At 40.9% G+C, this 15,287-nt stretch overlaps 3 protein-coding genes across 3 annotated transcripts; 1 reads left to right on the top strand and 2 right to left on the bottom strand.

Moving 5' to 3' along the window:
- Positions 1–1,245: 1,245 nt before the first annotated feature.
- Positions 1,246–3,133, bottom strand: prph2lb (peripherin 2-like b; the record flags this gene model as incomplete). Its single annotated transcript, XM_083791930.1, has 3 exons — positions 1,246–1,518; positions 1,922–2,168; positions 2,553–3,133. 3 exons carry the CDS (start codon positions 3,131–3,133, stop codon positions 1,246–1,248), a joined length of 1,101 nt encoding a protein of 366 aa, XP_083648056.1.
- Positions 3,134–6,183: 3,050 nt separating this feature from the next.
- LOC310877649 (GTPase IMAP family member 4-like) lies at positions 6,184–7,924 on the bottom strand (the record flags this gene model as incomplete). The annotated part of the gene is made up of 3 exons (XM_083791600.1): positions 6,184–6,191; positions 6,484–7,290; positions 7,861–7,924. 3 exons carry the CDS (start codon positions 7,922–7,924, stop codon positions 6,184–6,186), a joined length of 879 nt encoding a protein of 292 aa, XP_083647726.1.
- Positions 7,925–11,369: 3,445 nt separating this feature from the next.
- On the top strand, positions 11,370–14,828 carry LOC310877648 (GTPase IMAP family member 9-like; the record flags this gene model as incomplete). The annotated part of the gene is made up of 2 exons (XM_083791599.1): positions 11,370–11,406; positions 13,846–14,828. 2 exons carry the CDS (start codon positions 11,370–11,372, stop codon positions 14,826–14,828), a joined length of 1,020 nt encoding a protein of 339 aa, XP_083647725.1.
- Positions 14,829–15,287: the final 459 nt, after the last annotated feature.

Below are 15,287 nucleotides of genomic sequence, written 5' to 3'. Positions count from 1 at the left end.
GGCCGACTGCGACAGGCACGCATACAGGTCTAGTATAACTAAATCATACATTGTAAAAGTGTTAATTAACTCTGAGAACATGAACAGTCCTGCTACTCAGTGCTGCTCTCCCGATTGGGAAATATTACATTTGTGGAGTAGACCTTATACCTTTAAACACGTTATTTGAAGTAAAGAATATAGAGGAAAATGTATTAGCCATAGAGAGCTTGTGCATAATTATAGCTTTACTATTTCTAGGATGTTGATAGCATGCTGCTTAATGTTCATGGTATTTAAGGCATGTAGAAATGAAGAGAAACAGGTCCTAAGATCTTGAGAAGAAAAGGCCTAATGACTTTCAAGACAATCAGTGAAAATACAACATATAATTCAACTCTGTCCTTCAAGGCCCCACAAGGATTTCTTAGCTAGACGTTACATGGAAAAACGATCCCATGCCTGAATCTGTATATGCTGGGACCTAGTGGCTAGGTAAAGTATCTACTCTTTCAGATTACACTTTACATTAACATAAGGTCATTTATGGTCAAGTGAAAAGAGGCAAGAAATTGTAAGAGACCAATTTCAGCCCCTCCTACCAACTTTCACTTGTCAACATACAGTTATAAACTCAGTCCATGATACTTAAAAACATCTGCTCTGAAATTCCAACACTTAAAGGCAGTAAGATGTCATTTGTAAACAAGACATTAGAGCACAACAAACCAGCCAATGAAATATTGGCTGAGAGATGCTGCCCTTATTCGGTTGAAGGCAAATACTCTTCATAGATTATGCTAGAATATTTTTTATCTTCAACAGAGAGCAATGGAATTCCCTTGTATAGCCTAAATATGTACACATCATTCATTCATACACCGTATTAAAATTTCCTCTACAAAATACTTACAGTACAGTATGTTCTGGATGGATATCACTTAGGTTTATCTCTTGATTTGATACTGCAAAATGCACAACAAAGAATGGTAAAGAATAAACGGTTATGGTAGCAGATCTACAAACTCATAATGTGTTGTGAGCTTCAGAGCTTATGTACAGTAGATCCTTTTTTTTTTCTCTTAATTCCCCCCCCCCCCCCCCCCCCTTTTTTTTCTTCTTTTCAAAAGCCAATTCGCAATAGGCGCCACAACCAGAGGCCGTGGCTATTTGGGGGCCTTGGCAGGGAAAAGTCAGGGTAGTTGAGCCAAGTCGGCTTCTTCTCCCATGCAGTCTTTGGGTGGGGTTTAGTTCTCTGAGTAGTGATCAACTGGCTACAGGTATTTGCTTTGGTGGCACATTGTCTGGACCATAGTGAGCTGTAGAAGTGCAAGGGACATTTATGTTTGGGTCTCCGTTGTTGGCTGTGTCTATCTGGTTGCACTTGCCAAGATTCTTGATGATGTTAAAGTTTGAGCGGGCTGTTTCTACAAAGCTGTTCTCCAGAAGCCAGCCATCTGACTCCGAGGTGGGGTCTCCCTGTCTCAGCACGTTTTCCAGGGATGTCTGGAGATAGCGCACTCCTGTCAACACTGAAAGCTGAAAACAGGGACAGAGACACAACATTGACAGGATTGCCGGAATATTGGCATAAGCCTACATATATACAAATCTGTAGTGCCCACTATTTCTTTAGCGTTGATTAATCAACACTTGTGCATACGCTGTGTATGCAACTCAATAGGGGACACAGGGACTTCCACACAGAGTGCTACATGGAAGGAAGGTGTTAATTTGGTGTTAATATGACAATTTGACAAATTAGGTTTAATCAGGGATTAGTCATTATTCAAACTCTCCCCGCAGTGAGAGTGACAGCACGGCCAGAATGCAAATCTTTGTAAGAATTAAGCCAAATGTATACTTTGCACTATTATTCATTCACATTACATTACATTCTGTAATCAACAGCTTGTTCCTATGTCTCCCTGCATGTACTCACCTCAAACAGCCAGATGATGAGCACTGTTAGGCCGATGGACTGCATGATGTGAGTGTAGTAGTCAAGCAAAGCGTGACGGCAGCCTCTCATCCACAGGTTCAGCTCTTCTGTCTGGAACTCGTAGTTGAAGTGGGCCGAATTGTTGGCGATCTGCAGCTGAATGCAGGGTCGAGGTGAGTTGATATTACAGCAACTAAAGGGCACCCCGTCCAATAGGTACTTCCCCTCCACGTTACTTCTTAAACGGCTACAGAAAGATGAAGATAAGATATGTTTTAGGAAGAGGCTCAATTATGTATTAGAAAGGACATTCATGTGACATTAAGAATTTTCTCTGGTTTAGTTATAAAATACTACTACTGTATATAACCAAAATGTGTCTTCTGCATTGAACCCTTCCTAAATATTGAGAGCAGTAGACAATGACAACCAGTAAGGCCAGTGACATACTCATGAGTATGTGTCCTTAACAAACAGTACGCTACATGTCTTTTAACAATTAATGTATTTTGGAAAGGCACCAGGAGGGTTCCAAACCAGGACCTTCATGGGAGTCAGAGACTGCACTAACCACTGAGCCACTGTCCACCTCTATCAGCTGAGATCATTATGTGTAGACTACTGTACTTACTCCACCACCTCCTTGCGGGACGTGTCCAGATAGCGATTGCTGACCCACTGAACCTGGAACCAGTCCTTGAAGCCGTTGTTGCCACAGCACTGGAACTCTATCTGCAGCAGGTCCACGGTGCGCTTTACGAAACAGCGGCCTGGCGTGTCAGTGTCCTTGTAGTACCTCATGGCCTCTGTCAGCCCGATGGTCAGAGACTCCTCCAGCTCACTGCGCATGCCGTAACACATCAGTGCCCCCACCAGCACGCAGAACGTGAAGAAGAAGGTGCATATGATGTAAGGCAGCATGATCAGTTTCCAGCGCAAGAACATTGTGGTGTCCACGCAGTCGTAGCAGATCTTCCCTCCCAGGAAGTTGATGCCACAGGCAATGAGACCTACGGCGATCAGCATGTTGGGGACGTAGTGGATGTCCCTCTCGGCCATCAACTCCCAGCGCTTGTCGATCTCCACCTTCAGGAACAGCCCCAGGCTGAACAGGATGACACCTGTGACCACCGAGATCCAATTCAGTATCCACAGCACCTGGGCCAGCTTGTCCCTCTTGGTCTTGGTAAACTTCACTCTCAAGACCGCCATCTTAGCTTTCTTCCCTTACATACAATACTTTCAGCAGCCAGGTCAGATTAGGGATGGGACATACAGTAGGCAGGTTAACGGAACAGGTTACCCTACAGGGGGTATGGTGGGCCCAGGAAAGGTTATGTGGGTTGAGGGTTATGTGGTGTCTTCTCATAAGCAGCTTAGTACTATGGAGATGACTGATATCTTGTGGACACAGCATTATGGCAATAGGATAGGTGTTGGTGGTTCTGTAAAACCACCGTGGGAAATCAGTAATCAGTAACACACTGTGTAACAAGCTGATACAATAACACTTATCAGCTACAGTCTATGGAAACTATACAGGCAACTGCTACACAAAACACATACACTTAGAGAAACGGAAAGCGATCAATGAATGAAATTATTCCAGCAGCCTTGGACAGGAGATCACTAAGGCAGAAACAAATCAGGTTTCCCTCTCACGCATTGAGCTGTAATCTCTGTAGGCTATAGTGCATGGAGAAGGACCTCACTCACAGCGCAAACACCCAAATTAACAATACAGAAGCACCCCACTGTCCTTACCTTAGCCTGGGTACCATTCACACGGCCAATCTGAGGTCACTCTCTCCTTTCTGTTGTTTCTGTTTCTTCACTGACATCCTCAGATTTAGTCTGGACAGAGGCACATCTTTGTGACACAGATAGCGTGTAGACAGCCCCCCTTCCATCTAATCCATCTAATAATCTTTAATCAGCCCTGGGCCCAGGGGGATTTTGGTCCCACCTTCTGCCACCACCACAAATCTGATTGACTAGCACTGGAGTGGTAATGACCAATAGCACAAGCCAAGGACCACAATGGAAAGTGTCCAGGGCCTTTTTGTGTTTAATAGCCCAAATGTCTGTACCTTGAGCATTTCTGAATAATAAAGTATTCAATCAATTAAGGCCATTGTTTGGGTGCATGCTGTGTGTGTCTGTCTGTGTGCATGTATGTGTGTGTGTGTGTGTGTGTGTGTGTGTGCGTGCATGTGTGCGTGCTGTGCAGTGCGCACAGCAACAATTAAGCCATGCAGAGGCTGCGGTGGTCTGTCTTCTATCCCAACCTAGTGTAGTGTAGGCAGCAGGCTAATTCTAGTAAACGTTGTGATTGGAATGAAAAGTTAGATATGCCTAGTGTTTTCTATTGATTGGCTTAAGGGGCCAACATAGGGACAGGCATGTTATCCACTTGTTGGTAGTGTTTACTGTTTATGGATACAGGATAGGTGGGCACTAGGGATATTTGGGAAAAGGAGATGTTGTCTGCACACTGTTTAGTAGCTCCCAATGCAATGTTATTAACCCATTCTGGGCGGGAACCCCTTTTGGTGTTTTAAGCATTGTTATACTTTAGCTATTGAAAAATAGCAGACCTACAACTTTATAAGCTCATAGCGTGGCACTCTATGAGTGTTGCGCTATGAGCTTGTAGGTCTGCTATTTTTGAAAAATCGTGAAAATGTGCCTCAAATATTTGAATATATTCTTTCAGAGAATATTTTTAACTCAAAACTTTGCTACTGGGGGGGTCCCTGGAACAACATATTTTCAGATGGGGGTCGGTGGGCAATTGCATATAATTCTGGGGGTCCTTGACATGAAAATGTTTGAGAACCACTGACATAGAAACATGGATATTTCAGAAAACTGTCATGTTTTAGAAGACATTTCTTTAGAATCATCCTCAGGTCTATAAAATGGGTTTCGCCAGGTATAGGTACAACAACAAAGAGGCGTGTTATATACACTTAGGGGCGAGTTAGAACAATGAACAAGCTGTTCATGTTTAACGACACACCCACCACATCTATAGTCAGGCTGAGTAGAGTAGTGTCTAGCCAAGACACTAGACTCTACTCAGCCTGATGAAGACCCAGTTGGGGTCGAAATGTTGTCATCCTTAACAGACTTACTGCTTGTGACGTAACGCTCTGCCATAAGGAATCTAATTACCTTCCGCTCCTGGCGGAATGCTCCGTCAGATAAGCTTTATTATTGATATCAAACCGGATCGCTGATTTCTACTTTTTTATTATTATTTTGGCTCTGCCTTTCCTTCTTTAGCGATCCTAGACCGGGTTGTGCAACAGCGGTCCCGTCCAACTCCCATTATACAGGCTGACTAAAAGCTGAATTACTCCTAATCTACGGAGCTCTCCATGGTTTGGATAAAACGCACGATCTTCTTGTTCAGCACCTGAAAGTTTTTTAGAGATGCATGTGCGTACTTTCTTTTGGATTAGGGATATTTGGGCACTAACTTTGGAAGAAATTGCCAATTTAACACTGAGGTGCCCAGACACTCTTCCTTGCCTTTGTTAAAAAAATACAATTCTCACCAGTAATCTGGTCAGAATAGGCCAGTCAATCTAAGATTTGACACAAATTTCATTGCAATAGTAATCGTTCAAGGTTTCTTGACATCACCGAACAACGGCCCTTCAGCTAAAAACAGCCATATCCTATGATCATAGGGGTAAAGACAACTCCTCTCTGCAGTCTTGTTTTAAATGGAGTTTGTACTTCTGCCCTCTGGGAGAAGGTACAAAGAACGAAGAAAGTGGAAGTACATCAGGTTTTAAAAAATCGCTTGTATCAGCGTCAACTAATTGAACAAGGCTCTGAAACAGCTGTTGTGTCCCCCTTTGTTATGTATTTTGTTTGTCATTGATGTTTTGTGTGTGGCGGGAGCAGGGGTGACACATTCCCCTTGTGGACAATAAAGTTTACCTTGACTTTGACCTAAACAAGGGGAAGCAAATACTATATAATGATAAAATGTACAGCCTATGTTTATATTACACATAGGCTGTATTTTATTGATCTAAAGCTTTTGGTGTGGAGATAAAATATAAGTACTTCACTTGTATGGATCTGATCATGTTCATCATTCAGTTCTGTCCTAACAATAAAAGAAACTCAGCTACTTCACTGATTTCAGACCAAAGTCAAATACGTTTTGTCCATTATAACATAATCAACACATCTATAAAATCTTACATTGGTTTATTGAGAGATTAACAGAACACAGAATCGTTTCACTGGTCTGTAGAAGAGAAAGTTGAGGAGAGATTAAAATACCTACAATAATAGCAATCCAAAGATCAACAAGTTATTTAATACAAGACAATATAGTAGCAAGCTGTACATTTTGGCCTGAACTGTAATTGTGAAAGGCAGTTCTTGAAAACAGTCTTTAAAGTCACATTTATTGTGACGTGGATTTCTTAGATAGGCTATAGCTGTTAATCATCATAGAACAGTGCATCTTTTTCTTTTCTTCTGAGCACAATGTGCTACCTGTTGCTCAGCTCTTTCTCTTGCTAATCTTTCATTACTTTCTCTCAACTCTGTCATTTGTCTGTCGTGAGCCTCTCTTCTTAAACGGTCCTCCTCCACAAATTTAGCTTGCTGTTCTTTCGTCTCTAGTTCTACCTTTGCCTTTACCTCTGCCTCAAAAAAATTTTGCAGCTCTTCCTCCTCTTTACGTAACTCTTTAAGAATTTTCTCTTTCTCTGCCTGTATTTCTCTCTCTGCTTCTTGGAACATCTCAGTGGTGTAGTGGCTTCCTCCATTCTCCAGCACCATGTTGTTGATTTTCTCCAGCAGCTCAGTGACCTGAGAGGGATCCTTGATTTTGTTGTTGAACAGATGATAGCGACCTTCACATTTTCTGATTAATTCTCTTAGTTTTGGACTATTATTCAAAACATCTTCAACTGATTCATCTTCATCAACTTGGTCAACACCAGTGAAGAGGATCATGGTGTATTTTTTCGACATTTCACCAAACCCTTTCTGAAGCATTTCCACGGTTCTCTCCTCCTCTTGTGTGAATCTTCCCAGTTTGATCACGATCAGGAACACATGGGGACCAGGAGCAGAAAAACTAATACACTGCTCAACCTCTTGAAAGGTTTCATCTTCGCTAAACCTGGTGTCAAACAAGCCTGGTGTGTCAACAATAGCAATATTTCTACCAGCCACTACACCTATGACTTTCTTACAGCTAGTTGTCAGAGATTCAATCTGCAACTTTGATTGAAAAGCTTTCAAACCCATGATGGTGTTTCCAGTGGCGCTCTTTCCAGCTCCAGTCTTCCCAACCATCACAATCCGAACTTCTTCATTATTTAGTATGAGAGCTGGTGGAATAACATTATATGGTTAATGTATATGGTTAATGATGCTAATATAAACATTGGAGGCTTCCAAAAACACTATTAATTACATTAAAAAAATACTACAAACTATATGTTTTCCTCCTGGCTTGTCTTGATGAAGAACATATTGAAAGGTGGTTTAATTGACAAGATACATACCTTCACCCCTGTTCTTGCTGCTTGAATCTTCACTCATTTTAGTTTGAGGATCTTTCTTACTTTCTGAGAGAAGTAGAGAGAGCGAGAGAGGAGAGAGAGAGAGAGAGAGAGAGAGAGAGAGAGAGGAGGGGGTGTATTATAACAATATCTGTATGAGGACAGGTGCTGTACAATCAAATGAAACAACCGCGAGAACATGCACATGTATGTTGACTAAACTAGATGTGCAGTGCATGTGTGTGTGTGTGTGTGTGTGTGTGTATATATATATATATATATATATTTAAATATATATATATAGGCTATAATAATAATAAAATACCCCTTTTTTACTCGTTATGCAAATTGATTGCTCCCACTTCTTGCCACTGCCGGTGTACCCAAATGACTCACCCTGCTTCTCTTCCCCAAACACGGCCAATTGCTGTTTGTATAGACACTTGATAAGTTGCACCATGGTGGATTCAAAGCCCTAAACTCCATGGTGGTGGCCAGGTTCTTTACCACAGAGGAAAACGAGGCAGGGCAAACGAGGAAAATGGACAGCACAGGACGTCCCCAAAACAATTCAATCACTGGTAGTAAATCTGTCCAAAGTCCCTCTCACTCCCTCCCAAACGTCAGTTCTATGAACTGCAAGAGTGCTCTATATTATACTGAACAGATATCACCAATTGAGGAAAGTCTTTGCAAAAATCCCTCTCCTTTTCATTCATGGGATCATCATTTTGCCCTCATGTAATTGTGACATTCAGCATACTTGTGGAACATGACCTGGAAGAAATGCTAAAGGAGGATAAAGGCCACAAGTATTCAAATTTAAACTACAGCATGAGGAGCACTGTGCACTAAAGGAGTTGAAGAAGAATCCAGAAATCATGATTTGTTCTGCTGACAAAAGGACTAGATGACTAGATACTGAATATTATCATCAGAAAATGCTTAAAACCCTAAACAGCCCCACCCCACCTATGGAAAGTTGCTTTTGAATCAAACTGGATCACAGAAAAGACCATGGCTACCTATTTATCAGTATCCTGTCACTCCCATAATCTACAATCTTCCCAAAATCTACAACAGACCAATTGTCTCAGGATGAGGGTCACTGAACCATTATCAAATTATGTTGATTTATTTTTGATAGATTATTTTTGAAGGATCTGCTCGCCCACCTTGGAGACACAAAATGTGTGCTTACCGGTAATTGCCTAAGTAATTGCACCTTCAATCAGAACAATATTGCTCTCTTTTGATGTTGCAAATTTGGGGTGTGTAGCATTAGTTTGACGTGCCAATAATCCGACATAACCCTACCCCACCATAACCACACGGGTGAGTCTTAACCGGCCACGCGTCAGACTAGCGGGACATCGGACTAACGCGGGCCCCCCCGAACATTTGTATGGTATGGTTGCATTCCTCATGATTCTGCTTTGGAGAGAAACAACACAACCCCCCCCCCCCCCAAATAAGCTTAAATTATGCTTTATACTGAATCAAATGCTATACTATATCAAATCTAACAACAAATCTTCTCAGGAACCCTAGCACAACATCTTTTCAAATTGGGGACCATGGCCTAATAATTATCAATTTGGAAGTCCTGGACATGAAAATATTTGAGAATGACTGAATTAAAGAGGTTAAGTCACACATTATTGTCTACATGTCACTATAAAGACAAGAGGTCTCAGTACCTTATTTGCTTCAATGTTGAAATCCTGATGTAGGTCTGGAGAGACAGAGGAATATAAAGACAAGGACCAGCTCACTAACACCTGTGTCTATGTCTGTCTTTCCTGTCATTTTATAGATTACAGTGTGCATTTCCTTCAGTGGGGGGAGTCAGAGATATGTCACTGTCATCAAGAAGTGGGATAATTTCTTGTAAATGCTGTGAGCAGATCAAGTGACTTACTGTAAGTGTGACCAGAGTTCAATCTGCTAAATTACTCCTATAAAGTATAAACAGTCTTGCTGGGTAACTATATAGCTAACTACTTTAACCCTGACATCCCAATGTTGGGCATGTCATTATAGTCTAAGAAGAAAGGACAATTGCTGATCTACAAGGTCACAACATGCCGTAATTTGTTGTGAGCTTGTAGATCGGCTTTTCCCCAAAAATAAGTTTTGATAAGTGACTTATTTTTAAATGTGTAGCGCAGTGGAATGGAGTAGACACTATGACACATCAAGAGTCTATTAGTAGCATACTGTAGGCTATACATTTGTGTTCTGGTAATATCATTGATCACTTGTTTTGCATGTCCGTGGCAAAAATAAAACATGAATGGAAATGTCCATCACATTCACAAGCTGGCATAGTGATGCCCCCGGGTGCAGATAGCTGCTGTACTATCATGGTTATTGGTGGTGGCTACAATACTAATAATGCTAGTCTGGATATATCAAATCCTGTCACAGTCAAGTTGTCTACCGATGTTAACCATCTCAAACCCTCACCCTAACCTAACCTCCCACGGGACAGCACACCTAAATCTAACCTAACCTAACCCTTAACGCACCCCTCACCAACCTTAATCTGGTCGTCTTAACGCACCCCACACCAACCTTATGTCTAACCAAAGGATGCGTCCCGAGCCACTTCCAATGTGATTGAACTATAGGCTCTGGGGCTGACAAATATTAGCCCCAATGTTGAGTAAATCAACAAAGGTGTGGCAGCACCAGGAGAGTGTGACCCAACTTAATGTGTTTTAAGAGTCTGTTTAATTATTTAATAATTTCGTTTCATGAAGGTTTACAATTAATACTGTGAATTAATTGCACTAGCAAAGTGTAACATGCAGTGAGGACAGAACGTTTGTTCTAGCCCAGGTTCTCTGCGGTCCCAATATAAGGAGCGCAGCTTCCGGTTCCCCTCAGTTACATTCTGGAAAGAAAAGCAACACTCATTGCTCCGTCTTTATCCCTGTTTATTCAGGTTCAGTTTTATTAATGAGGTAGGCCTACTCAGCAGCCTTGAGACCCGTAACAGAGGCTTGTCATGTCAGCTGTCAATCAATCAACTCAATGAAGGCCAATGGAAGACGATTTATTGGGCTGTAAAACAATATGCCCATTTTGACCTATTTTGTTTTTCTCGCAAATATTTGATGCTGCTGCTTTAGATTCTACCAGCAGAGGCCCACAGTAGAGCATATACCATAGCGTTCCTGAAGGGAGATGTCTTGGTCATGTACAGTCTGAATATTTCATATCTTTTGTCAGGTGTGCGCTGTGAACAACAAGTCTGACTCAGCCTTTTTAGTTTTTACACATTACCACATTTAACCAGACAAGGAAGGTAAAAAAAAATATATATACAAGGAACTGAAAAATTATACTCTGGGAAATCGAAACAATAAAGTTCCTTTAAGGACAGTTCTGTGCGTGCTGGTATTTTACGAGTTCAAAAGCTAAACTTTAACTTTCAAGAAAACACATGGATAAACCTTTACCCTCCTCTCCCTGATCTGTTTCCTGTGCACTCCTCCCCTCACAGCTTTACAAGAAATAGTCCCCTACTCCCCTTTCTTGTAAACTACAGAGATAGAACGTTGCCCCCCCCCCCTTCCCCCTATCAAATGTAAATGGAATACAGCACTCATTCAGAGGTAGGAATTGGATGTATAAAACAGACACACAGAGAGGTGTCAGTGAGCTGGTCCTTGTTGATGAAGCTTCATAGCCTGTCTTTATATTCCTGTCTCTCCAGACCTACAGTACACAGGATTTCAACATTGAAGCAGGTAAGACACTGACCTCTTAATAATAATATAAATGATATAATAATAATAACAAAGCTTTTAAGAAGGAATGCATTTGAATTTCAATTTCACCTTGACTCTGAATCTCTCTCTCTCTCTCTCTCTCTCTCTCTCTCTCTCAAAACAGACATGAGTGAAGATTCAAGCAGCAAGAAGGGAGGTGAAGGTATGCATTGTCAGGAGACATAGGCCTACACCACATTAATAATATATTAGATTTATGGCTATATCTTGCGCCACCCCTTAACCCTTATCCCTAAACGTATTTGCCATTTTTTACTATTTAAAAAAACCTTTTAAAATAGTTCAGCTGATCTACAAGCTCACATGTAGATGTAGATCGGCTAGTTGAACTATTTAAAAATTGTAGAATAGTAAAGAATTGCAAATAAAAATAAGGGTGGCGCAAGATGGAGCTGGTTTGTATGTCCAGCTTTGATGGTCTGTGTAAGCACAAACATTGAAGACAACAGTGTGTATAACACAAACAGAATGAGATGATGTATGTTTTTAAGTAGTTAACAGAGTGCACCTCTGTTAAATATTTTTTTATCATGTATATTATTATTAACCCAATATCAGTAATTTCGAAGGACCAGGCATTTAAGCCAAAATATGAAAAACCCCTCTTGCAAGTAATTTATATACTCAGACCATATAGGCGTTCAAAGCCATAAATCATTATAGACATAAATCATTAAGATAACCTTTGAATAGAAGAATGTGGAGTTGAACCATTAATTTAGCTTTGGGAAGAGTAGTTGTAAAATGTATTGTAATAGAGTAAATGTACTCAAGTCAAAATGTATCGTGTATCATACAGGCATGTAAAGCCTTTATCAAAGAAATGTAATTTACCGGGTAGGAACAGAGTGCATTCTGGGATGGATTGCCCCAATAACATGAACGCGCTGGCCGTTAAATCATTGCGCCATTTGCGCACGTTCACAAAGCATTCACGTGTCATGGGCCCAATAGAGAGTATGCACATGCATGATTTTCCCATCACGACACGCCCCCTCATCTAGACTGAGTGTAAAAACATTGAGCAGCATGTTGTGTTGGAGTTTGGAAGCGCTCGTTGGAAATCACTCAACCGTCCTGCATACCACCTGTTTCTAAATGTCACATAATGCAGGAGGCAGCAAAATGTTGTGTTATTGAAAACAAGCACTTCCAAACTCTGACAAAATAATCAAATGCAGGGCATTTCTTGACAGAAAGTAGCTCATAACGTTTCTATGGTGGATTTTTATGAAACAAAAACTTTGCAGATATAAAGAGGATAATTCAAGCTTTTCATACAGCTGCAATGTTGGTGAGTTTAACATTGTTTAATGCAATCAGACAGGACTTTTCTGTTTGGATGAATGGGCTGTCAAGGCGAGAAAGTAGTTTTTTGCCACTCAGTGGGCGTTCCCCGTCCCGCATAACTTCCAGGTACGATGATGTCACGTGCATCCCCTAACATGAACGTGCATGCGCAATGATAGTCAACGGACCAGCGCTGGCTCGAGCTGCAATACCAAATTCGGCCACTATGTCCATTTCGCCTCAGGGTTTCCTCCGGGTGCCGTCTCTATTAATATATATATTCTAAGGTCCACACCAGCAGCAGACACCTGCACCAAGTATACTTCTCTGGGGTCAGAGGTTCACAAATAGTGAATAATAACGACATCTGAAGGATGGGATATTTACAAATGGTGAGAGTAGACTATAGTATAGAGTGTCGCAGTCCCGTCCCCTTTCATGACGACACCAGGTCCAGGAAATAATATCCAATGCATTAATCCCATAGACATTTCAAAAAGTATTTATTTAAAGACCAACTCGAGTTGTGACAAATCATGACAACAAACACAATATCTTGGACCAAACAAATAATTACAAAAAAAAAAAAAAAATGTTGTAACCTGCCGTTTTATTCTTCTTTCTAATTATTTGTTCGGCCCAATTTTTTTTGTTTGTTGTCATGATTTGACAACTCGAGTTTGCTTTGTACGAGGCTTAAAAGGTCTTTAAATAAATACTTTTTGAAATGTCTATGAGGGGGGGGACTGGGACGCTCTATAACAGTTCCTATTATGAGAAATGCAAAGATTACTGGAGGTCCAAAATACAAGAGGAGTTAACTATCTGGGCAGAGACACTGCTTGTTCAAGCTCTCAGACATGAAAGATATGATTTCTGGTCAATGATGGAACATGACAATTATTCACAAACAACCAATGTACCAAAATAATCTATCAACCTCACTTCACACAGGTGTAATTTTATTATGTTTTTTTTTCATGCGCAATTAATGTAAATGGCTGGGTTTCCCGAACGCATTTAGTGTAAGACTTGTAGTGCTCAGATGCCCTCTTGGCCGCATACAGATTATATATCTTCAGAGGCCTGAGGCCTACCATTGCGTGGCACATCTATGCACGGAATGTCTATGTTCACAGGCTTCTGTGTGCGGCCAAGAGGGCATCTGAGAATGTGCGGCACTACAAGTCTTACACTAAATGCGTTCGGGAAACCCAGCCATTGTCATTGAATCTATGTTTTTGTAAACCTAAGATTTTTTGGATCCATAAAGTATATTGTATTCCTGCAGCTCTCATAATAAATGATGAAGAAGTTCGGATTGTGCTGGTTGGGAAGACTGGAGTTGGAAAGAGCGCCACTGGAAACACCATCTTTGCTTCTAAAGTTTTTGAATCCAAATTTGCAGTGGAATCTCTAACAATGAACTGTAAGAAAGGCAGTGGGGTAGTGGCTGGTAGAAAGGTCTCTGTTGTTGACACACCAGGCTTGTTTGACACCAAGTTCAGTGAAGATAAAACCCTTGCGGAGATCAAACAGTGCATTTGTTTTGCTGCTCCTGGTCCCCATGTGTTCCTGATTGTGATCAAACTGGGAAGATTCACCGAAGAGGAGCAGAAATCAGTTGAAATGATTAAGAAAGTATTTGGCCAAATGTCAACTACATACACCATGATTCTCTTCACTCATGGTGATGAGGTTGAAGATGAACCAGTTGAAGACATTGTGAATAATAGTCCAAAACTACGAGATTTGATCAGAAAATGTGAAGGTCGCTATCATGTCTTCAACAACAAAACCAAGGATCCCTCTCAGGTCACTGAGCTGCTGGAGAAAATCAACAACATGGTGCTGGAGAATGGAGGAAGCCACTACACCACTGAGATGTTCCAAGAAGCAGAGAGAGCCATAGAGGAAGAGAAACAGAGGATTCTTAAAGAGACTGAAGAGGAGAGACGTAAGGAGGAGGACGAACTGAAGAAGAAATATGAGAAAAAAGCAGAGGAAATTGTTAAAGAACAATTGGAAGAACTAGCCAGATCTGCTAGAGAGAATGAAGAGAGGAGACGAAAAGAGATGGAACAACTGAGGGAAGCTCTGGAAAAAGAAATGAAAGAGTTGAAAGAACGACATGAACAAGAAGCCAGAAAGAAAGCTGAGAGAGGGAACATATTCACGAGAGCAGGGGCTGCTATTGGCCGTGCTATTGGAGGAAACATTGGTGCCGCAATAGGGGGCGCTGTAGGGGCTGTAGTTGACTGTTTAACCCAGTGAAGTACAAAACATCCTAAATTATTCCAAACCTGTGGGCCATGAGGATATTGAACGTGAGCCACCAAATAATTTGGGAAAAACTAATATTTTAATAATATTACATTAATATAGTAAAACATTAGTAAAACATTAATAAAAGTAATCTGCATGGTATTTTACGTTAAAATATTTGGGCATGGTATTTTTGGCTCCTTTGTCAAACCTTTGTCTAATCTGGAACCAAGTTAACTTGTTGCCACATCCTGATCTTACTCCAGTGACTGAATGGATGCACCACCAGATGTCCTAGAATGTCCTAGAATTCGATAAATAAAAAACTTGTAGTCGCTTGTAATTGTTCTTAATTAACTTTTAATCTTTTAATCTTCTTCCTTTCCTTGCATTGTATTTTTGTTCTTTGATATGTAGGCCTGGCCTATTGTCTATTTTTTATACTATGTAAACAAAACAAAACAAAAC

This window comes from Protomyctophum parallelum (genome assembly GCF_964188405.1).
Source record: "Protomyctophum parallelum genome assembly, chromosome: 20".
NCBI classification, from domain to species: domain Eukaryota; kingdom Metazoa; phylum Chordata; class Actinopteri; order Myctophiformes; family Myctophidae; genus Protomyctophum; species Protomyctophum parallelum.
This window is presented reverse-complemented; position numbering and strand designations above follow the sequence as displayed.